This window comes from Triticum aestivum, chromosome 2B (assembly GCF_018294505.1).
Source record: "Triticum aestivum cultivar Chinese Spring chromosome 2B, IWGSC CS RefSeq v2.1, whole genome shotgun sequence".
Lineage (NCBI taxonomy): Eukaryota > Viridiplantae > Streptophyta > Magnoliopsida > Poales > Poaceae > Triticum > Triticum aestivum.
The window spans coordinates 423,691,474-423,714,171 of NC_057798.1; the positions used below are offsets into that span (position 1 = coordinate 423,691,474).

Below are 22,698 nucleotides of genomic sequence, written 5' to 3' on the forward strand. Positions count from 1 at the left end.
GGTTTGAAGTGGTGGACCTCGAAAGCCCCTACCATGCACTATTTGGCCGGCCAGCTCTGGCCAAGTTCATGGCAGTCCCCCACTATGCCTACCTCAAGATGAAGATGCCAAGTACCAAGGGGATCCTGACAGTAGTCGGAGACTACAAGAAGTCGGTCGCTTGCGCCGCAGATAGCAGTCGGCTGGCCGAGTCCCTCATGATCATGGTCGAGAAGCGGCTCCTTGACCGGGTGGTGGCGTTGGCAGGCAAGAAGCCGGAAATGTCACCCATCCCCCAGGAGCCGGAGGTTGAGGGCTCGTTCAAACCGGCCAAGGAAACAAGGAAGATACCCCTGGACCCGGAGCACCCGGAGAGGCACGCTGTCGTGGGTGCAAACCTTGACAGCAAATAGGAAAGCGAGCTCGTCGATTTCCTACGTGAGAATCGGGACATCTTCGCATGGTCTCCCAAAGACATGCCGGGTGTTCCGACGGATTTCGCCGAGCACAAGCTACATGTCCGACCTGACGCCAAGCCGGTCAGGAAGCCCTTGTGCCGCATGTCGGAAGAGAAGAGAAGAGTTATCGGAGAAGAAATAGTCCGACTTCTAGCAGCCGGATTCATCATGGAAGTGTTCTTTCCAGAGTGGCTAGCCAATCCAGTCCTAGTGTTGAAGAAAAACAAGCAGTGGCGCATGTGCATTGACTACACCATCCTCAACAAATCCTGCCCCAAAGATCCCTTTGCTCTGCCAAGGATTGATCAAGTGATAGACTCCACAGCCGGATGCGAGCTGTTGAGTTTTTTGGATGCATACTTAGGGTATCACCAAATGAAGCTAAACCTGGCCGACAGGCTGAAGACCGCCTTCATCACGCCATTCGGATCCTTCTACTACCTGACCATGACGTTCGGCTTGAGAAATGTCGGCGCCACATTTCAGCGTTGCATGCAGAAGTGTCTCCTCAAGCAACTCGGCAGGAATGCCCATGGCTATGTGGATGATGTGGTGGTGAAGACGGAGAAGCGTGGCATGCTGCTAGAAGACCTCAAGGAGACTTTTGAGAATTTGCGCCGATTCTAGATCAAGCTCAACCTGGAGAAATGTGTCTTTGGAGTACCAGCCGGCCAGCTCCTTGGCTTTCTGGTCTCAGAGCGCGGCATAGAGTGCAACCCGGTGAAGATCGAGACCATTGAGAAAATGGAGGTGCCCACCCGACTACTGGACGTGCAGAAGTTCACCGGCTGCCTGGCATCAATTAGCCATTTCATCAGTCGGCTGGGCGAGAAGGCCCTCCCTCTGTACCAACTTATGAAGAAAAGCACTTTTTTTGAGTGGAATGACAAGGCGGACGAAGCCTTCTCCCAGCTCAAGAAGATGTTGGCAACCCCGCCTGTCCTGGCAGCTCCGACTGAGAAGGAACCCATGCTCCTCTACATTGCTACCACTAGTCGGGTCGTTAGCACAGTCATTGTGGTAGAGCGCAAGGAGGAAGGCAGAGCATTGCCGGTCCAGAGACCGGTATATTACTTGAGTGAAGTACTGTCCGCCTCCAAGCAAAACTACCCGCATTATTAGAAGATGTGCTATGGCGTGCACTTTGCCGCCAAGAAGCTGAAGCCCTACTTTCAAGAGCACCCAATAACCATCGTCTGCACGGCTCCGCTTGCTGAGATCCTGGGAAGTCGGGATGCTTCTGGCCCAGTGGCCAAGTGGGCCATCGATCTGGCACCTTACACCATCTACTACCAGCCTTGCACCGCCATCAAGTCGCAAGTGTTGGCCGACTTCCTCATCGACAGGGCCGAGACCCAGTACCTACCGCTAGCACCAGACTCCACCCATTGGCGGATGCATTTTGATGGATCAAAGATGCGCACGGTCTGGGAGCCGGCATCGTCCTCACTTCTTCCAAAGGCGACAAGCTCAAATATGTGTTGCAAGTCCATTTTTCCGCCTCCAACAACGTAGCAGAATATGAGGCACTCATACACGGACTCCGGCTTGCCAAGGAACTCCGCATTCGCCGGATCTTGTGCTATGGTGATTCTGACTTGGTGGTCCAGCAGTCATTAGGCGACTGGGACGCTAAAGATGCAAATATGGCAAGCTACCGCTTCCTTGTGCAGCAACTCAGTGGATACTTTGACGGGTGCGAGTTTCTCCATGTGCCAAGAAATGACAATGAACAAGCAGATGCCTTGGCACGGATTGGCTCCACCCGACAAGCAATACCAGCCGGCGTCGCCCTACGCCGCCTTCTCAAGCCGTTCATCAAGCCGTCCCCAGAATCAGATTCCATCTTTGTGCCGGCCCCTCCTGAAGCAGTCGAATCCGACTTGAGGGTCCCAGTTGCCGGCACAGGGACTTCGGCAGTCGGCCCAGGGACTGCTGCAGTAGCACCCAACTCGAGGACTCCAGAGCCCGGCCCAGGGACTTCAGCAGTTGACCTGGGGACTCCGTCAACTCAGCAGGCGGAAGCAATTGCCAACCCGCCACCTCCACGCCCAACCACCCTCATACAAGTTGCAGTTGTGGCAGTAGAAGAAATAGCAACACCATCCTGGGCTTATCCAATCCTCAAATTTCTGGTGAACAAAGAACTGCCGACTGATGAGATCTCAGCCAGAAAGGTGCAACGGCGAGCAGCAGCATACACCATAGTCAACAGAGAGCTGGTTCAGCGCAGTGTCACTGGTGTGTACCAGCGCTGTGTGGAGCCGGACCAGGGCCAAGCAATCCTCAGAGACATTCACCAGGGTGAATGTGGCCATCACGCGGCCTCAAGAGCCCTTGTTGCCAAAGCCTTTCTCCATGGTTTTTTCTGGTTGACTGCTCTTGAAGAGGCCAAAGAATTGGTCCAGAAATGCCAAGGGTGCCAAAGATTCCGCTCCAAGCCGCATTTTCCAGCTTCTACACTCAAGACTATCCCGATTGCTTGGCCATTTGCTGTTTGGGGTTTGGATATGGTGGGGCCATTCAAGACAGCCCGTGGCGGCATGACTCATCTGCTTGTCGCTGTGGACAAGTTCACCAAGTGGATAGAGGCCAGGCCAATCAACAAACTGAATGGGCCGACTGCCGTGACCTTCATTGCCGATATCACCACTCGGTATGGCATACCACATAGCATCATCACCGACAATGGCACAAACTTTGCCAAAGGAGCCTTGGCTCATTTCTGCGCGACACAGGGCATTCGACTGGACTTAGCGTCTGTTGTCCACCCGCAGTCAAACGGCCAGGTTGAGCGAGCAAACGGCCTCATCTTATCCGGCATCAATCCCCGACTGGTCGACCCCCTTGAGCGTTTGGCCGGCTGCTAGCTCGACGAGCTGTCGGCCGTCCTCTGTAGCCTGCGCACAACTCCGAACAAGTCGACCGGCTTCACACCTTTCTTCCTTGTCTACGGTGTTGAAGCCGTCATCCCGACGGACATAGAGTTCGACTCCCCGCGAGTCACCATGTACACCGAGGCGGACGCCAAGGAGGCACGAGAAGACGGCGTCGACCTGCTGGAAGAGGGCCGGCTGTTGGCACTCAGCCGGTCCGCCATCTACCAGCAGAGTCTGCGCCGATACTACAACCGCAAGGTGAAGCCAAGATCCTTCCAAGAGGGAGACCTTGTGCTCCGACTGATCCAGCGAACAGCCGACCATCACAAGCTCTCGGCGCCTTGGGAAGGCCCCTTCATCATCAGCAAGGTGCTAGGCAACGACTCCTACTATCTGATCGACGCTCAGAAGCCCAGAGTGCGCAAGAGAGACGATTCAGGCAAGGAGACAGAGAGGCCGTGGAATGCAAACCTCCTCCGAAGATTTTACAGTTGAAAGCAGTATGTATCATGCTACCTTTTGTATCATGTACAAAGACTCCGGGTCCCCCAAGACAAACTCGGGGACTGCCCTCCCTTTATCCATATGATAAGCACTATGCCCATGAGTATGTTTCTGTTTATGATTTCCGCCTGGCATCGGGTCGACCAGTCGGCCCGGAGGTTTGCCGCCCTCCACTATATGCCGCCTCCTGCAATCGGACAAGTAATGTGTTGGCACTTAAAAGCTTCTTCTGTCAGAAGCCACAGTTTGCAGAGCGACTGCATGGCGGGCAGAGGCGGCAAGACAGTGCCCACATGAAAAATGGTTAAGGAAAGAGCACATATAGCCGAGGTCGGCACCTTACCTGCCCGGCTGGCTGCCGAGAAGCGGTCGGCCGGCCTCTGCCTCCCTTGCAAAAACATCCAAACAGCTAAATACTTGCCCTCCCGCAAAAAAGTTAAGTGCTCAAACCAGCCGCAGTCCGCAGAGCGGCTTCTTGGCTGGCAAGAGGATAGCTAGGGGAGGGCGGGAAAGGAAAAAAGCAAGGAGTTTGCACAAGGAAGGCTAGAGATCGGCAGAGCAAAGCATAAAGCTGTGATAGAATATTTACATGGATAAAGGCCTTCTGGCCAGCATTCAAACAAAGTTTTGATATACACCCCGCGGGTGGAATTGTGCGAATTTAACAAAAGTGTTCAGATTAGCAAACAGAAAACAAATAAAATCCTAAGGAGCAGCAGAAGACTCTGGCTGGGCGGCGCCGGTTGGCGTAGCAGAAGGCTCCGGCGGGGCGGTGCCGGTTGGCACGGCAGAAGGCTCCGGCTGGATGCTGGGGTCGGCCGCACCGCCTGACGCGGCAGATGGCTCCATCAGGGCAGAAGAATCGCCAGCAGCAGTCAGGGCGGCGGAGGGCTGGAGGACGGAGTCGGTGGCACCCGTCGGAGGAACGGGCGGCTGGTCGATCCTCGCCTAGCCGTCTCAAGTAGCAGCCGGCACCTTGGTGCGCGGCTCATTACTTGAGGCTCAGTCAGGTTGGGGCTGACCGTCCTCCCCGACCTCCGGCAGGTCGATGTCGCTCTCCTCATCCTCCTCCTCCTCCTCCTCCTCCTCCTCCTCTTCCTCCTCCCCGTCTTCCCCTTCATCGCTGGAGTTGATGACTTCAGCTGAATCTTCGTTGTCCTCCGGGTTCAGCCCGAGCCACTCTTGCGGAGCTTCACCGCCTTCCTCGACCACCTCCGGAACGAAGATGCTGGTGTCGGTGAAGTCGGCGATTGTCGCCGCCCTGTTGACAAGCTCGGCCTCCACCGCCGCTAGCTTCCCCTGCGCTTCCAGACGGAACATGGCCAACTGGGCTAAGTCCAGCCCGGGATACCACGCTTTGGCAAACTCCAAGGCCCGGCACGCTCCTGCCCGGGCTGCGGAGCCCTTCCACGCTTCCAGGCGGCCGACCGCCACCTCCAACCAGTCGGCAGTCCGACTTGGGGTGTGCGGAACCAGCAAACCTGGCCAGAGGGCGGAGACCGCCTGAGCTCCGATGCGCTGGAGACGATGCAACATGCGATGAGCAGGCCGAAGGCGGGCCTGAATGCTGAGGAGTTGTTCGCCCAGAGTCCGGGGAGCGTCAGCGGCGATCTGCGCGCCCTCCACCCTCCGCTCCTCGCGTTGGGCCTCGATCATCTGGATTGCGGCAATAGAGTGGCCCGGGAAGAAGTCTGTTTGGGCGGAAGGAGAAAAAGACCAAGGTTATAAGCAAGGGACCGACCTGGACAAGGGCCGATAGTTCAAAACAAGAAATCAAGAGAATGAAGCTTACCATTGACCAAGTGTTCAATGCTGCTGAAGCAGGCCGTCATCTGGGCCTCCTTGTTGGCCCAGGCGGAGCGCTCGACCTCAAACTCGGCGAGAAGGTCGGCCTCCTTCGTCTTCACCTCCAACTGGGCTGCCTTGACGGCCTCCGCCTATTCGGCAAGCTGAGCGACCAGGCGGTCTCGCTCCTCGGCCAGCTTGTTGCACTCCGCTTCCTTGCCGCGCAGAGCGGTGTTGGCCTCGCCCAGCTGCTCCTGCAAGGCGGCGTTGGCCTCTGAAAAAAGGGAAAGAAGAAAAGAGCATCAGTCAAGCAGACAAGATGAAGAAGGAAACAGTGAGGAGATGCGGCCCGACTGCTCAGCAGTCGACCCGAACCTCGGGGACTACAGCCCGCGGGTGCGCCATCGCGCCCTCGCAGAGAAGAAGTAGCTAATGAAGAAAGTAACACTGAGGAGATTCGGCCCGACTGCTCAGCAGTCGGCCCGAACCTCGGGGACTACAGCCCACGGGTGCGCCAGCGCGCCCCCGCGAAGAAAGAAAGATAGAGCTTACTCCGGCTCTCGGTCAGATGGGCGGTATGCGTCTCCAGCTCCTGGACCCTGGAGTTGTAGGCAGTCGCACGGAGATTGTGGTAGTCCTGCAGAAGGAACACCAGACGAAGTCAGCAGTCGACGTTTGCAAGATAAAGTTCCGGCCCGCCTGCTCAGCAGTCGGCCCGGCACTTGGGGACTACACCCAGTGGGTGCGCTTGCGCGCCCCCACGAGAGAAGCAAGAGGATCATCCAAAGAAGAAAGCCAAAGATAACTTACGCGGATGGCGATTCGCGACTCCAAGAAGGCCTCGTTGCAACGCCTGAGGGCCTCGGCTTCTGCCCGGAGCTTGGCCTGGACGTCAAGGGACGCCTGGTTCAGGGCGCCCGTCCCACCCCCGCGTATCCAGCCCACGGGCGCGGCGCTGGTCGCCTCGGTGTCGGGGACCAACGAGCTCGTGGCACCGACCTCCTGCGGCCGCGGTGCTGAGGCCGCCTTCTCAAGGCGGCGGCGCGTGGGTGTGCGGACCTCAGGAATTAGGTCCGTCACCATCATGTCTTTGACCGGTGGCACCGACGGTGCAGCCGGCTGCTCGTCCTGCGTCCCGCTGGCTGGTAGCGGCGGCGGAGGCGGTGGCGGTGGCACAAAGACGTCCGGCATAGCCACTTCGCCGCCCTCCCACTCCCGGATCGGGTGATCTTCGTTGGCTCCTCCGGCCGCTGCCACAAACTTAGGCGGAGGCGGCGTGGTGTTCAGGGGCACCACGAGCAGCGGCTCTTGGCGGCATGCGGCCTCCATGAGCCGCTCCCTCTCCGCAGATTGGGCTTCCGCCTGCGCCAGCGCTCTCTCAGCAGACGCGGCGGCCTTGTCCGCATGCTCCTTGGCCAGACAGTCGGCCTCCTCCTCACGCGCCTCCCGCACGTTCCGCTCTGTCGCCTCCCGGAGGTCGGCGGCCGGGTCAATTCGCCGGCTGGTCGAGGAGGTCGCCGCCGACCTGATGACCGAGGCGGCGCTCGACTTCTCGAAGGTTAGCGGGGCCCTAAAATAAGAAGGCAAGTCAGAAGGCTCTCACGCCAGATTGACAAGAAGACGGGAAACAAGGAAAATATACTTACGCCGACACCATGACGGGCACCTTCGGCTGCCTCTGATACTTGGCCACCTTGGTTGCGGCTTCTTTTTGCCTGGTCGCCGTGGCCGGGTTCTTGGGCTTCTTCGGGGCGCTGCCAAATAGGGCAGCGCCCTGCTTCCGCTTGCGCTTGCTTCCGCGGGTGGGCGGCCCAGAAGAGGGGCCGGCGCCGGTGTTGGCAGAGCTCCGGGTGGGGCGCGGTTCATCTTCGTCGTCGTCGTCGTCGGGCCAAGTCCCCACGCCGCCGCCTTCCTCAGAGCCGCCTGCTCCACTGCCGCCGTCTGTTCTGCCGCCGCCGCCTGTTGCATCTGCCAGGGCGGCCGCCCCCAAGTCGGGGTCGTCCAGGTCGCTCACCGCCCTGTCCGGCCGGAGGTCATCGCCCGGCCCCAGGTGGGCGGCCGTCGCCGCGGACATGTAAATCTGTGACCAGAAAGAAGTTGCATCATGACAAGAACGAGGCTGAAGAAAACAGATCAGAAGGACAAGATGAAGAAACTTACGGCAGGCGGCAGATTATGGCGGGAGTACGATCGTTTCCCATACTGCCAGTCTTCCTCCGACACCTTGAGGTCAGAGATCTCATTCACCATCCGCGCAACCTCAACAGGCGGCATCCCTTTCGTGCACAGCCGGCATGGGTCGCGGTGCCCGCCCATCCGGAATATCGGATGAGGGCGGCTCTAGAGCGGGAGGACCCGGCGCTCAACAAAGGCAACAAGGAGGTCGAAGGCCACGAGGCCCTCCGACTCCTGGAGCACTCGGAGTCGGCCGATGGCGGCCGCCACGTCCGCCGACACCGGCTTCGGTTTGTACCCCCAGGTGGGCCGAGTCCCGGTAGGGGGTCGGCCTCATAAGGCGGCAGGTTGAGGAAGTCGGCAGCTAGATCTACGTTCTCGATGTAGAAGTAGGACCGCTGCCACATCTTCACGGACTGCGCCAGCTTGATGACGGGGAAGGCGTTCCGCTTCGCCGGTCGGCGCACGGCGACGAAGCCGCCGCACTCGGTCGCCGTCTCCCTGGCGGAGGTGTCGAGCTTCCCATAGAAGAACGCTCCCCACAGCTCGAGTGTGGGGAGGACGCCAATGTAGCCCTCGCACACCGTGACGAAGGCGGAGAGTAGAGTCACAGCATTGGGCATGAGGTGATGAGGCTGGAGATTGTAGAAGTTGAGGAAAGAGCGGAAGAAGCCGCTCACCGGGAGGCCGAAGCCACGGAGGAAGTGCGAGCAGAAGACGACCCGCTCGTCTCCCCGTGGCGCCGGAGAGATCTCCTCCTCCGGCGGCACCCGCGCCTTGACGAAGGCCGCGCTGGGCATCCGGCGCGTGTCGCGGAGGAAGGAGATGTGATCCTTGATCACTGTCGACCCGTCCCAGTAACCGCCCTTCTCGCGCGCCATGGCTTCCGGCTGGCTGCGTGAGGAGGAGGAGTGCGTCGGCGACGAACAATGGCGGCAGCCCCACGGCAGCGCTGAGCAGCAGCAACGGCAGTGGAGGAGAGAGCAGAGGAAGAAGAAGAGTGGGAGGGGGCGCGCAAGCTTTGCCGCACCCCTCCCATCCTCCTACTTATAGCCCTCGGACTATGAAGCCGAGGGGGCGGGGCATGGGTCGTGGGATTAACTGCGCCCACGACCCCACGACCCCCATTTATCGCACGCATTCACCACGCCGCAAACGGTCATGGGAATGGCAACTGCCCCCCTCGGCACAGCGGATCTGCCCGGTTGCCGAGGCGCGGTAGTGGCGGGCCCGGCCCATTATCACGTCCGATCAGGGGCGTGGGGTGGCAGGCTGGCTGGGCTGGCACGCGCCGCGTGGCACGTCTGTGGCGGGCGGCGGGCCGGGAAGCTTAGCAGGCACGCCACCTGTTTCCCGCATTGAAGTTCAAAATCGACCACATAGCTCCGCCTGGGCGAGGCCGGCTTCAGCAATCGGCCAGCCACCAGACGGATCGACATTCTCCCGGAGCCCGGTGAGGGTGGAAGCCGCTGAGACTTCCCGGCCCCTCGAACACAACGCCTCACCGGCTTCGGGGACTACTATCGGAGTAATGGGCCACGGGTAGGCTCACCCGAGTCCCTGAATTTATTAAGACTTTGGGCCAGCTCCGCCTAGCTGAACCCCAAGCTGAAGCTCCGCCCTCTGGGGGCCGGCTGGCTCAACGGCCGGCTGCCAGAGGGCGGCCAACCCAAGCCTACGGCACTACGAGTGGCCGGCTCCAGCCGGCCGGCCTCCAGAAAGGGCGGTGAAGGAAATATGCCCTAGAGGCAATAATAAAGTTATTATTTATTTCCTCATATCATGATAAATGTTTATTATTCATGCTATAATTGTATTAACCGGAAACATGATACATGTGTGAATACATAGACAAACTTAATGTCACTAGTATGCCTCTACTTGACTAGCTCATTAATCAAAGATGGTTATGTTTCCTAACCATAGACATGAGTTGTCATTTGATTAACGGGATCACATCATTAGGAGAATGATGTGATTGACTTGACCCATTCCGTTAGCTTAGCACTTGATCGTTTAGTATGTTGATATTGCTTTCTTCATGACTTATACAAGTTTCTATAACTATGAGATTATGCAACTCCCGTTTACCGGAGGAACACTTTGTCTGCTATCAAACGTCACAACGTAACTGGGTGATTATAAAGGAGCTCTACAGGTGTCTCCAAAGGTACGTGTTGAGTTGGCGTATTTCAAGATTAGGTTTTGTCACTCCAATTGTCAGAGAGGTATCTCTGGCCCTCTCGGTAATGCACATCACTATAAGCCTTGCAAGCAATGTAGCTAATGAGTTAGTTACGGAATGATGCATTACGTAACGAGTAAAGAGACTTGCCGGTAACGAGATTGAACTAGGTATTGGATACCGACGATCGAATCTCGGGCAAGTAAACATACCGATGACAAAGGGAACAACGTATGTTGTTATGCGGTTTGACCGATAAAGATCTTCGTAGAATATGTAGGAGCCAATATGAGCATCCAGGTTCCGCTATTGGTTATTGACCGGAAACAGTTCTAGGTCATGTCTACATAGTTCTCGAACCCGTAGGGTCCGCACGCTTAAGGTTTCGTTTACAATTTTATTATGAGTTTATGAGTTTTGGTGTACCGAAGGTTGTTCGGACTCCCGGATATGATCATGGACATGACGAGGAGTCTCGAAATGGTCGAGACATAAAGATCGATATACTGGACGACTATATTTGGACACCGGAAAGGTTCCGGGTGAGATTGGGACTATACCGGAGCTCCGGGAGGTTATCGGAACCCCCCGGTAGGTATATGGGCCTTATTGGGCCTTAGTGGAAAGGGCCCACTAGGCGGCAGGCCCGAGTAGTCGGCGGAGAAGCCGGAGGCCGGAGACGCCGACAGACGGGCCCCAGCAGCCGGCCCAATTACCATTCTACCCCTGGGGAGGCAGGCCTATATAAGCCCCCCAGGCCACCCATGCAAAGGGTTCCAACTCTGATAGAACTAGCCAGTTACCTAGGGCAGGGAAGAGCTAGCCTTGCCTTCTCCTACCTCTAGACACAGCTCAAGGAGCACCTTGTATCACTAGTGCCTTAGTGATCATGCGGAGACCCCGCAGAGCAGGAGTAGGGGTATTATCTCCACGGAGAGCCCCCAACCTGGGTAAAGTTCGCCGGCGTACGTGTCTACACCTTATCCCGCTTCCAGGCACCGGCGACGTTCTACTCGCTCCCACCATGATAAGTCATCCTTTGGCATATATCGCACCCAACCCCCAACAAACGATGGACCTCCTGGATCCTAGCGGCGGTGACAACGATTTAGGATTATGGATGGTGGTCGTGCTGCGAAGGACGCCCATGGCGCACCTGCGGACGGTGACGGTGTCCCGGGCTAGGGGGTACTAACCTAGTCGCCCATGCTCCTCGGATTGGGCTGGTGGGCCCTTATTCTTATCAAGGTGGACTCTGGAAGCTACTCGATGGGGCGTGGTCGGGACTGCATCTGTCGAAGACTTGTGTATACTCCAAGACTTCTCCTACCGCCTCGTCGCCAAGATACTGACCTTGTAACCCTAGATGCCCTACCTGGCGTGTATATGAGCCAAGGGGTTTAGCCCGTAGAGGGGACATCAACGCAATGTCACTCACCTAGCCCTAGAGTTAGACCACATCTTACGATCTCGAGGTGGATCAACTATGTACTCGATACATCCATATCAATCAATATAAACAAGAGCAGGACGTAGGGATTTATCTCCATCAAGAGGGCCCGAACCTAGGTAAACATCGTCTCTCTGTTCCTGTTACCATCTATCTGAGATCCAAAGCTCGGGACCCCCTACCCTGAAGTTTGTCGGTTTTCACGCTAACAAATGGATCGTGCCTTGGCGCGTTTACGGATCCGACATTGTCTAGCGATGGAGACGGAGGGTGGCAGTGGCTGGAGGCTCTCGGCGGGGAACAAATCAAACTCAGTTTTCATTTGGCAGTTGCTATGTATTTTCTACCAAGGTTAGCAATTCCACACCTATGTTTGTGCCAAATGAAAACCAACCTTGATTTGTGTCAAATGAAAACCCAGTTTGATTTGTATGTAATCATCTGATCCATAACCAAAGCTTGGAAACTACAACCAAGAAAAAGGGAAAATATAGCCAAAGTTTAGAGACTACATAAAGGAAAAATGGAAATGGGGGTAAAAGGTGACCACTCCTAGTTCTGAATTTTACTATCACATATGATGCATAGTTAATGTTGTTATTTGCTCTAAAATCACTGATGTCATGCATGCACAAGTGCATATCAAGAACTAGATGCAATCAACCTGAGCTCATTCATGTTTCGACAAAGCAAGCAGACTTACAGGTAAGGGCTAAAAGGAATAACATAGTTCTTGCTAAAATGGATGAAACATTTCTATGGTGCCATTTGACGGCCTTGCAATGGGCACTATAACCCTAACCCAACCGATCCTGCAATGGGCACAATGAGCAAAAGAAGGCTCAGCTAGTGAACTTCATCTAATTTCTTTCAGTTAAAGTCACCTTTGTGCTGCTCATGTTGATGTACTCTCTCGTCACCAAGCTTGATTTGTGTCAAATGAAAACCGAGTTTGATTTGTATGTAATCATCTAATCCATAACCAAGCTTGGAAACTACAACCAAGAAAAAGGGAAAACATAGCCAAAGTTTAGAGACTACATAAAGGAAAAATGGAAATGGGGGTGAAAGGCGACCACTGCTAGTTCTGAATTTTACTATCACATACTCCCTCCATTCCTAAATATAAGTCTTTCTAAAGATTTCAACTAATGACCGCATACGAAATAAAATGAGTGCATCTATACTCTAAAATATGTCTATATACATCCATATGTGGTAGTTCATTTGAAATCTCTAAAGAGACTTACATTTAGGAACGGAGGGAGTATTATGCATAGTTAATGTTGTTATTTGCTCTAAAATCACTGTTGCCATGCATGCACAAGTGCAGATCAAGAACTAGATGCAATCAACCTGAGTTCATTCATGTTTCTACAAAGCAAGCAGACTTACAGGTAAGGGCCAAAAGGAATAACATAGTGCTTGCTAAAATGGATGAAACATTTATATGGTGCCATTTGACGGCCCTGCAATGGGCACTAAAAAACCCTAACCCAATCGATCCTGCAATGGGCACAATGAGCAAAAGAAGGCTCAGCTAGTGAACTTCATCTGATTTCTTTCAGTTAAAGTCACCTTTGTGCTGGTCATGTTGATGTACTCCCTCCGTCCCAAAATAAGTGTAGCAGATTTAGTACAAAGTTGTACTAACTATGTACTAAATCCGCGACACTTATTTTGGGACTAACTTTGTACTAAATCTGCTACACTTATTTTGGGACGAGGGGAGTATTTGTGGACTTGGACTCATGTATGTGAACCTAAAGTCACTTTTGTGCTGCTCATGTCATGTATATGTGGACTTGAACTATGTATGTGAACTGGATGATGAAAGTCACTTTTATGTTGTTCATATGATGTACGTGTGAACTTGGACTCTTATATGTGAAGTTGGATATGATGTATGTCATGTATGTGTACTTGGATTTGAGCCTGATGTTTACGTCTCGTGCTTATGACAAATTTGAATGTTATGTGCTCAATTATGTATATGTGAATTATTTGCAGGGGATATGACATCAAATTACAGGGGAGGTTTTGACCAATTTTTAAATTAAGAATTGAAATTTAAGATATGGATTTTGTGCATGTTCTAATTAAAATCGGTTCATTTGGGTCGACGATGATTGTACATGTAACAATGGGAAAAGTTATTCCGCAAAAAAGAACAATGGGAAAATGTTATTGCTTCTTTAGTCATGTGATGAATAGTTTTGGTCACAAGTTGCATCAGGGGTAAAATCATCTTTTTATATGTCATTCAACACCGTTGATAGTCAAAATAACAAAAGGAACAAATTTTAGACTAGATAAGAAAATAAAATTGTGGGTCAAATAGGGAAACAAAGTTTAAGACTGTTAAATAAGAAATTCTCTCTAGATAAAAAGGTGGTGGATTATACATATATAATTAGCTCAATACACCACATAGATGAATTAGTTATAGGTCTTCATCATTTTCAACATGCTTCATAACTGCCGATGCCTCAAAAGTGAGTCCTATGGGGAAAAAATCATTTTGGGGGTCTATACTAAAAGGTTATACATCAAAATCTGCGGACATTGCCTCATAGTGAGTTCTGCATCTGCATCCTAACAAGCCGGACGAAATTCTCTCCGAGGGAGTCCAACCAAATTATATTATTTTTTCTTGAGAAGAAAACAAATTATAATTATGCGGTCATTCAGTTTCCCTCGCACAATGCTGATCTTCTGATAGGCACCGTCGTTAGGTTCACAACGTAAAAGATCCAAGTGTACCCGAGCTCATTATTTTACCAATTCGACAACACTACCTATCGCAAACTAGGTCACCAAACACTGACAGAATTTCAGCTCACTTACCCAATCAAGTGTCATCAGCAGATATATGTAATACAGTCTGAGCAAACTGAAACGTGCCAAATATGCCCTGAAGTACCCGTGTTCACGCTTTTCATGTATCAAGAATTCAAGATTCAAGAACCATCTGACCCGCAACCAAACCAAACAGACCAAATTTAGCTGCAGACAGCGGTAACAGAGCCATCAAAACAAATGGTATCCACCCAATGCATCTTAACTATCTGATTTGGGCAAAACAAAATAGGCAATGTGCGGGTGCACATGGAGTACATTGCAAAATTGAGGTGCGGTACAGTGTTAAGTTAAAATCTCACAGCAGCTGCCACCCGGCACCTAATCTTCCTGCAACGCCTTCATCAAGTATAGCCTGTTGAAACTCTGGCCAGCAACCCTGCAATCATAAATGGCAACAATCAATACAAGGGCCTATCAAACCTGCACCAAGTGTGCTTAAAAAACATGCAAAAAGGCCTGCCAAACCAACTAACAATGAATCCACATATGCATAGGAATGTTACAGAATCCATACCCATTGATATGGTTGCAGTAACTCGAGATCTGATTGGTTACGAGATAACCCTCTAAGCGGGATGGCTCAGGAAGCGGCTTGAAGATAGGGTTGGATGGATCTTCTTCTGGCAACGGCTCCTCGCCAGCAGCCTTTCTGGACATGTTCTCTTGCCTGTAGTGTCACAAACAATAAGGGGGGGTGTTTAATGTCCACACATTTGCTGTACTAGCTTCTGGGAGGCACTATCTTTGGATGACACAAGAGCTAATAAACAGCAATGGTTCAGTATTTGTTTTCACCTTCTCTTTTGAAGCCATGCCTGTTGCTGTGACTGTTGCCTTCCTAGGTTGCGATAGTAATATTGGAACTACATTAAAAGGAAAACTCAGTCAAACAAATACATTTGTCGCTTGAATCCAGTTCTTTTAAAGTCGAAGGTTACCTTGTTTTGCTCTGATGAAAGACCATCCATGCACCCAATCATAAATTCTAGGTTCCTTTCCATAAAGGGCGCAGTCGACAATTTAAGACGGTCAAAGTCACACTGGGACCAGAAATGGAAAATATGTTACTCCAGGAAATGCTAAAAGGAGAAGACATATTTTCTACAAATGCATTTAGGAGTAGAAAATCTCAACCTGTGAAACAGGTGACTCAGGTTCCAGCTCCTTCATGAAGGCACTGACAAGCGCCGAGTTGGACACTTTAATCTGCGAGACAAACAAAAAACGATACATCAAGAGATCAATTTCATTGCCATGATTATACAGAAGATATAAGAGCGCGCACCGGTATCTCCTCGAAAATATCAACCCATGACAATTTCTTTTCCCTTAGCCTGTGAATACAACGGGTCATTCGCACATACAATGTCTGAGACTTAGAAAAAGTAGAGTCACAGAAACCAAACCATACTTCTCTCCAGTTAAACCATTGTTGCGGTACAGATCCATAAAAGAGTCTGTGAGCTTCAGGGCTTTAAGAGCTAGCACTCCTTGACTAGATCTAGATGGGTCATACACAATACACACGCATCTCCGGATGTTCTCCTGTGAGATGTAAACGTTAATCCAGCAAGGAAAATGGGAGACCAAGTAATAAAAACCATGATGACCTTAGGACCTACTCAAAGATAAGCATGAAGCTGATACTGAAAAATGTTTACTTGAAAGCTCAGGCATAACTATGAAGCTGAATAGCTGATACTGAAAAATCATTTGCTTGAAGCTCGTACTGCAGCATTTCATGTATACCTTGCTTAACCTTACAATTGCACTAGTAATTGTTCTTGGAAAGCATTTGAAACTTGAAACATAATGCCTGATCTGTAAAAACTAAGCACCTACTTGAAAATTGAAATACAGCTGAAACTTGAACCTAACACCAAAACCTTGTTGAAACCACACACTGACACCTGAAATCTGTTGAATTTTGGAGGGAGGGGAGGCCGACGAATGTACAACCAGACCACCGTTGTCCACTTTACTAAGAAGCATGGACATGCCAGAAATTGCCGATTGGCCGTCCTGATGGCGGGAGAATCATTTTTTTCAAAAGAAAAATAAACAGGGGCATGGTGGAATACGGTACATGACACGTCTGGGACACGGCTTGGCCAAAAAACAGCCTCGGCCCAATACCTTGCAGGGGTCGGTTGCACGCACGCTCTCCATATGACGTGCTTCTCCCAGCCTCCCAGACAGCAGTGAATGCGCCGCCGGCGGCGGCGGCAACACCTGGAATCGACCGGCGACCGCTACCCCCAGCACCAGCAGCCTCTCCTCCCAACGGCAGGTAACCCCAACTCCCCAAACCCAGCAGCCTCTCCTCAACATCTTCATCTCTTTTATTATGATTTTCTTCCATTGAGCTGCTGGCTGCTGCGTGCTGCTGTTTGCTACGGTGCTCCCATGTTCTGCTGCTCTTTGAATGCTTGTGCTGCATGTTGTTAGGTAGCATGGCATCTGGGAGTGCCACAACCGGTACGGGTAGCCAATCGTCCGTGGGTGAGAGTGAAGGGCAGCCTCGTCCTGGTGTTTAAGATCCCAATTCCCAAGTATCATGTGTGGTCTTCTTCAGTCTCTAGTACTAGACTAGCATTTGATGTGTTTTGCAAGATGCAACTTGCATTGACATGGGACTATGGGAGGATCAATCAACCAATTGATGGAGGAGACACCAAATTGGGCAGCATTATGATGTCTCTCTTTTTTGCCGTGTAACTCTATATTAAATGGCATTTTTTCTTTTTATTTTATATGAACTTGCTGTATCCCCAAATGGCTGTTTCGGAAAATTCCATATCCCGTGTCCCCGTATGCCTATCGCCGTGTCTCCGTCCCCGTATCCGTGCTTCTTCACCTCTTTATGTGTACACGTAAAGGAGAAACCAGATAGGTGCATTCGTCTGGCTTCCCTACTGCCCGCCATAGAAAATCTGAAAAAAAAGATGGATCTGCCCCTCCATTCCAACACTAGATAAAAACTACAAACGTAACTTCCCTAGTCAAGTCCCAAAGCCCATAAACTCCTTAAGCTAAAACTCCTACAAATTCCCTTTTTAGATATACACAATATCTTAGTATGACTAAAATCATCTTTTATGGTAGACCACAATGTGACTCTTTGATATAGATATGTATGTAAACTCAAGAGTAGACCACAGATTTGGCATGTTCAAAACTGTTAACCAAAAGGATGGTCCGGTAAAAACATCTAAAACAGGGAGGTTCCAACATTAGTGAAATATTTTTCAACACCAGCATGCAGCTCATTTCTCTAACTGTACCTGATAGTTCATAAATGTTTCAATCAGCTCAACGGTTTGAAAAGATCCAAGCAAGCAGGACTGATACCTGCAAGGAAGGTAAAAGCAAAAGCAATGCAAAGGGTCAACATTGTGATCCAGTAGCAGAGTACAACATGAATGTTATGCTAGAAGCCACAACGTAAGCAAGAAACAACATAACAGCATCATACTCGTGTAGCTCAAGATAAAATATGGTGGACAAGCATCATGACTCACAAACTCATAATAGTGTATTTATAATTAAGAAATATACAGTGCGTTTTGAACAAGACATGTAAACAGGTCGACTAGTATATCAATAGTGTAAACTATACCTCATAAGCACCTAACACAGACCACTTAAATGCTAACCCAGTAACCCTAACTCCCTCAGATTTCCCCGAGTTTTGATGTTACTCCACATAATAAACAAATCTAGCAGCCTTTACGAATTAGTGTTCCAGAAAGATAAATTACACTTGTCAATTTGAAAAGAATCTAGTTAAGAAATTTAGACATAGCTAACGTAAAACCATGAAGTACCGGCAGAATACACACCTAGCAGCTATGACCAACACTTGTTAGTTCTCACTTCTCAGCATAGTTAAAAAAGGCGCGCCTAAGCGAGCGCTTAAGCGCGCCTAGGCTCTAGGCGTTGGCAAAACGCATTGCGCATAACTACGCTTAATCCGCGCATAATTGCGCATAAGCATACGCTTTGGTCAGTAAAGCGCAAGGCGGTGGCAAAACGCACAATTAACGCCTAGCGCTTTTTTGAACTATGCTTCTCAGCGCCAACAGCAATACCATATTGCATTGGCAAATGAACATGCCTCAATTATGTCTGGCTGTAACATTTCCTACAGGCCTACAATGCCATCAATATAAGAAAAAACATAGCATAGCATACAGATTGTCAATTCGAAACAATGAAAAACTATTGTCTATCGAGGAGTATGTCAGTACACTTCTACACTCTGGTCGTTCAGTTATGCAAGACGGACAAATAATACATAAATACACGAAGATCTGTGAATTTGTCAAACGTACATGTCAAATATCTAAACACACCACTAACTATTCCTTAATGAATTTGAGTATCAATACTGAATCGGATGAAATAGCTTCTCACCATCCAACAGTGTTATTGTCGACATTAACCTCCCTCAAGCACCTCATCATCTCAAGCTGATAGTTCGCACCATCTGCATCTGCTTCCTCGTCGTCCTCTCTTATCTACAGTGTAAGGTAGGTATTATTCGCCAATAGATCAGATGAATCACAAGTATCCTGGAAGTAACACCGCCAAGAATGTCAAAGACTCACAGGGAAAGGAAAACAGTTGGTCACTTCCAGAACACTACCAACATCCAAACCAAGCAGTTGACCTGTAACCAGAGCAGGCGCAAACTCCTCACAGCGCTTAATGATCTTCAGGACAGCCTGCATATTAAGAGACAAACAAATGATAATTAGAAGAAATTACACCAGCCCAGCTGTGTTTAGTAATACAGACGCCAGTTGCTAGTCATGGAAATACCAACTGATGAACCACTGGCATACTGTAGCTGATCTAATCTAACTTAGTTAAAACCAGGTGAAACTTTTGTTTCAGTGTCAACCCAGTCTACACTTTTTTCGACAGGTCAATATTTTGGTTTAACAGTATTGGGCTTCCAATAACATGCAAAACTGAAACAGGTAAATGGAGCTAAAGAAACAACATTATCAATTGTATCCGTAGGCACCCCAGATAATAACATATGTAAGTGTGTTCTATTATTCAATGTGTATCAAAGAAAACTAGGAAAGTAGCACTAGTACCCTTTTATATGTGCAAACATATTACTAAACAGATTGATGTTCTCGGTGTACTTAGAGTTTATTTTGAAGAAAAATATGTTCAAATGTAGCAACTCTAGCAAAAGGTTCAGGGAGGTATTGTATACAAGGAAAGAGCATCCAATCGGTGGTCTATGGCAATAGACTAGACGCTGTTCTAGCCCCTCTATGAACTACAAATCATACCGGAGTTGCGGTTAGCAAAAGGGTAGTTTTTCAAAATAACTTACTCATTTCTACTTCAAGATGCAAAAGGTTAGTTGAAAGCGCCTTTGTTCAAATATGTAACATGTACTGTAATTAATAAATATTCCCCTAACTAACTTGGCTCCACAGCACAGTAAATTAACCACAAACTTCACCAATGTCAAATCAGCAATCATCTCAATACAGATCCGCCGAAAAGCGAGAGCTACCCCTAATTTATCTCACGCGTCAGCGACCAAAATCAAACGAACTAAAACTGCGTATGCACGCCAGACTCTCCCGAACGAACGCAAGAGGGGGATCGAGAGCAATCACCAGTCCCTCCATCTGGACGACGCGGAGCGGCACCGCCGCCTCTTCGGTGACCGTCGACATGGCCTGCAGGAACGACTTCCCTCCCGCCGCCAGTGCTGCTACACATCAGCCAACCAACCACCCGACGGCATCCAGAGTTAAAAGCGTGCAATAAGATAGGGCGTGGAGCGGAACGGACGAGGATGTTGGCGTCACTTACGATTCGCCATGGCTGCTCGGTGGTCGGCGGCGCGGGGGCACGAAGAGGGACTGGAGGGACGGCGCGAGGAGAGGAGGACGGAGAGGGGTGGATGTGCGGGCTAGGGTTTTTGGTGTGGCAACGAGGCTATTCGGTCGAGTCTGTCTTGGTCGATGTGCGGCGCAGATCGACTCCGGTTTTTCGCTGTACACCGGTTGGAAAACAGGAAAGTTTCGTAGAGTCGATTTAAATTTGGTTTCGTGTTTCGGATTATTCAGGACAACTTTCGCCTAATTTCTTCATAATATAAAAAGGGGCGTGCTACGCGTCGGCCGGCGGATCTTTTCATTCGTTGCCACGTGAGCCGTCAGATCTGGTTCAATCCATTGGCTGACCGTCATCTTTTACTTATGCAACAGAAATCGTGTGACAAAACCCTTTACAATAGAAATATGTGTTGCTAAAACATTTGCAACAGAGATTGTATTGCCAATTTTTTTCGTAGCTGACGTGATGTTGCAGAAACATTTGCAGATATTTTTACAAGAAATATTAAGTTGCAGAAGATTTATGCAACAAAGAAAATGTTGCAGGAACTGCTGTTGCGGTGGCACCAACAGTTGCGGCTAAAGCTCGAGGAGGCAACAACCATGGATGCTGGTGCTCCTCAGGGGAGTTGGTGTGCTTGCCGACAGTGAGCCCCGGTGGCGATGGTCGGAGCAGTGTGGTGGCGACTGCTTGTGAGGAATATGGGAGGCGCATGCTCGTGTTTGTCGGCGGCCTCGTCAACATGCTTATCAGCAGCCTCGTCGGCGTGCTTGCCGGCCGCGGCGACCGTACTTGTTGGTGGCCTCGTTGGCGTGTTTGATAGCGACAGTGGTCGGAGCAGTGCGCGGAGGTCGTGGCTTAACGAGGAGCTCGAGAGCAGTACGGGAGGTGATTATCTCTCGAGGGGATTCAGATCCCGCAACACACCAGTTGTTGTGGTGGGGAGATTTCAACAACTACTCAGTTGCAAGACTTAGTCTAGATAATACATTGCTTCTGAGCCATCTGATTAAAATCATATTTGACGGTCACAAAGGCGACGGACGCACACGTCGTTATTAGTCGGATGATTTGATTATTTCCCATATAAAACACCTTTTGAGACAAAACTTAAGTTTTTTCTGGTGAAAGAAATTACATGGACCGATAAGTGACACACGTGTGGCACGAAGCAATTCCGCCATGACGTTTTTTATGGCAACTTTAGTTATGAGAGAATGGCAACTTTCTGTTTGGATGGCAAGTTTTAGTTTTTTGGGGGATTTGTTTTTTTGGATGGCACCTTTAGTGTAAAAAACGTCAGGGCGGTGTTACTTCATGACACAGGTGTGGCACTTATCATTTGAGAAAAACATTCAAGATTATATAGGATTATACACGAAAGACCTTTTTTTGGCTTAAGTATTTGAAAAGAAGGAAATCTAGGGCTCACTTGGTTTACGAGATTTTCATATTAAGTATAGTAGGAAAAAATTGAGATGTCCTCTTCACTCTAATGCTTATTAGGATTTTTTCCATATGAAAACTGATATAGAGCCTGGCACTCCTGACTGCCTCGGCGCGACGCAAGCGCTACAGTCGAATCTCAATGCACGAAATCTCGGTGTTGGGCGCTTAGGCCACATAGACACCAACCGTTCATTCCCAGGGTGGAAAACGCGCCACATGGGGGTGGGTAGTTGCTTTCTCAAGGGGGTTTGGAACCACGCCTCACAATCGCTTGCTCTCTCTCATTTCCACTTGCCTCTTCCTCTTCACCCGCGTGATGTTGTCCTATTCTCCGGCGAATAGATTGCCATTGCTCACCGGTGGACGGATTCGACAATCCCGCCGCGCCATTGCATCAAGCTTTGAGGCGGGCTCATTTTCACCAACCAGTTGTTCGCTCGGGTTCATCTTTACACGTTGGGGTTCGAGAGAGTGAGGGTTGTTGGGTAACGTTGCATGGAAAACAAAAAAAATCTACACACACACATAAGATCTAACTATGGAGATGCATAGCAACGAGAGGGAGAGTGTGTCTATGTACCCTTGTAGACCGTAAAGCGGAAGCGTTTAACAACATGGTTGATGTAGTCGAACACCTTCGTGATCCAACCGACCAAGTACCGAATGTATGGCACCTCCATGTTCAGCACATGTTCAACTCGATGACGTCCTTGCCTTCTTAATCCAGCAAGACGGGCGAAGTAGTAGATGAGTTCCGGCGGCACAACGACGTGGTGACGGTGATGGTGAACTTGTTCCCGCAGGGCTTCGTCGTGCACTGCAAAAAACTAGACGGAGGACTAAATTGTGGAGAGGGGCGCCGCGCACGGCTAACAGATTGTTGTGGGTTTGTGTGGCGCCCCCTCCCTCATATATATAGGTGGGGGGAGGGGAGGCAGCCAAGGGGCGCCCCGAGGTGGCCGACCGGCCCCCTTGGGCTCCTGCCCTATGCCCCCCCTTCCTTGTTTGCATGTGGGGAGAAGGCAGGAGGAGGTGCCCCCCTCCCTTTTCCTTCCTCTTAGGTGGAGGGATGGAAAGAGGGGCTAGCCCTCCCCCCTT

General features: G+C 50.5%; 1 protein-coding gene across 2 annotated transcripts; it reads right to left on the reverse strand.

The window, feature by feature from the left end:
* Nucleotides 1–14,300: 14,300 nt before the first annotated feature.
* Nucleotides 14,301–20,325, reverse strand: LOC123045272 (eukaryotic translation initiation factor 3 subunit H). Of its 2 annotated transcripts, none has more exons than XM_044468265.1 (12): nt 20,125–20,325; nt 19,926–20,020; nt 18,888–19,004; nt 18,694–18,797; nt 17,562–17,628; nt 15,689–15,822; nt 15,563–15,611; nt 15,412–15,483; nt 15,216–15,317; nt 15,073–15,140; nt 14,792–14,944; nt 14,301–14,653 (listed from the first exon to the last, which is right to left on the reverse strand). In XM_044468265.1, the coding sequence occupies exons 1-12, from the start codon at nt 20,132–20,134 to the stop codon at nt 14,596–14,598; spliced, it is 1,029 nt and encodes a 342-aa protein (XP_044324200.1). In that variant the 5' UTR covers nt 20,135–20,325; the 3' UTR covers nt 14,301–14,595. The 2 variants fall into 2 exon arrangements, with proteins under 2 accessions (XP_044324200.1, XP_044324199.1); XM_044468264.1 differs by having other exon boundaries at nt 19,926–20,023; nt 20,125–20,320.
* Nucleotides 20,326–22,698: the final 2,373 nt, after the last annotated feature.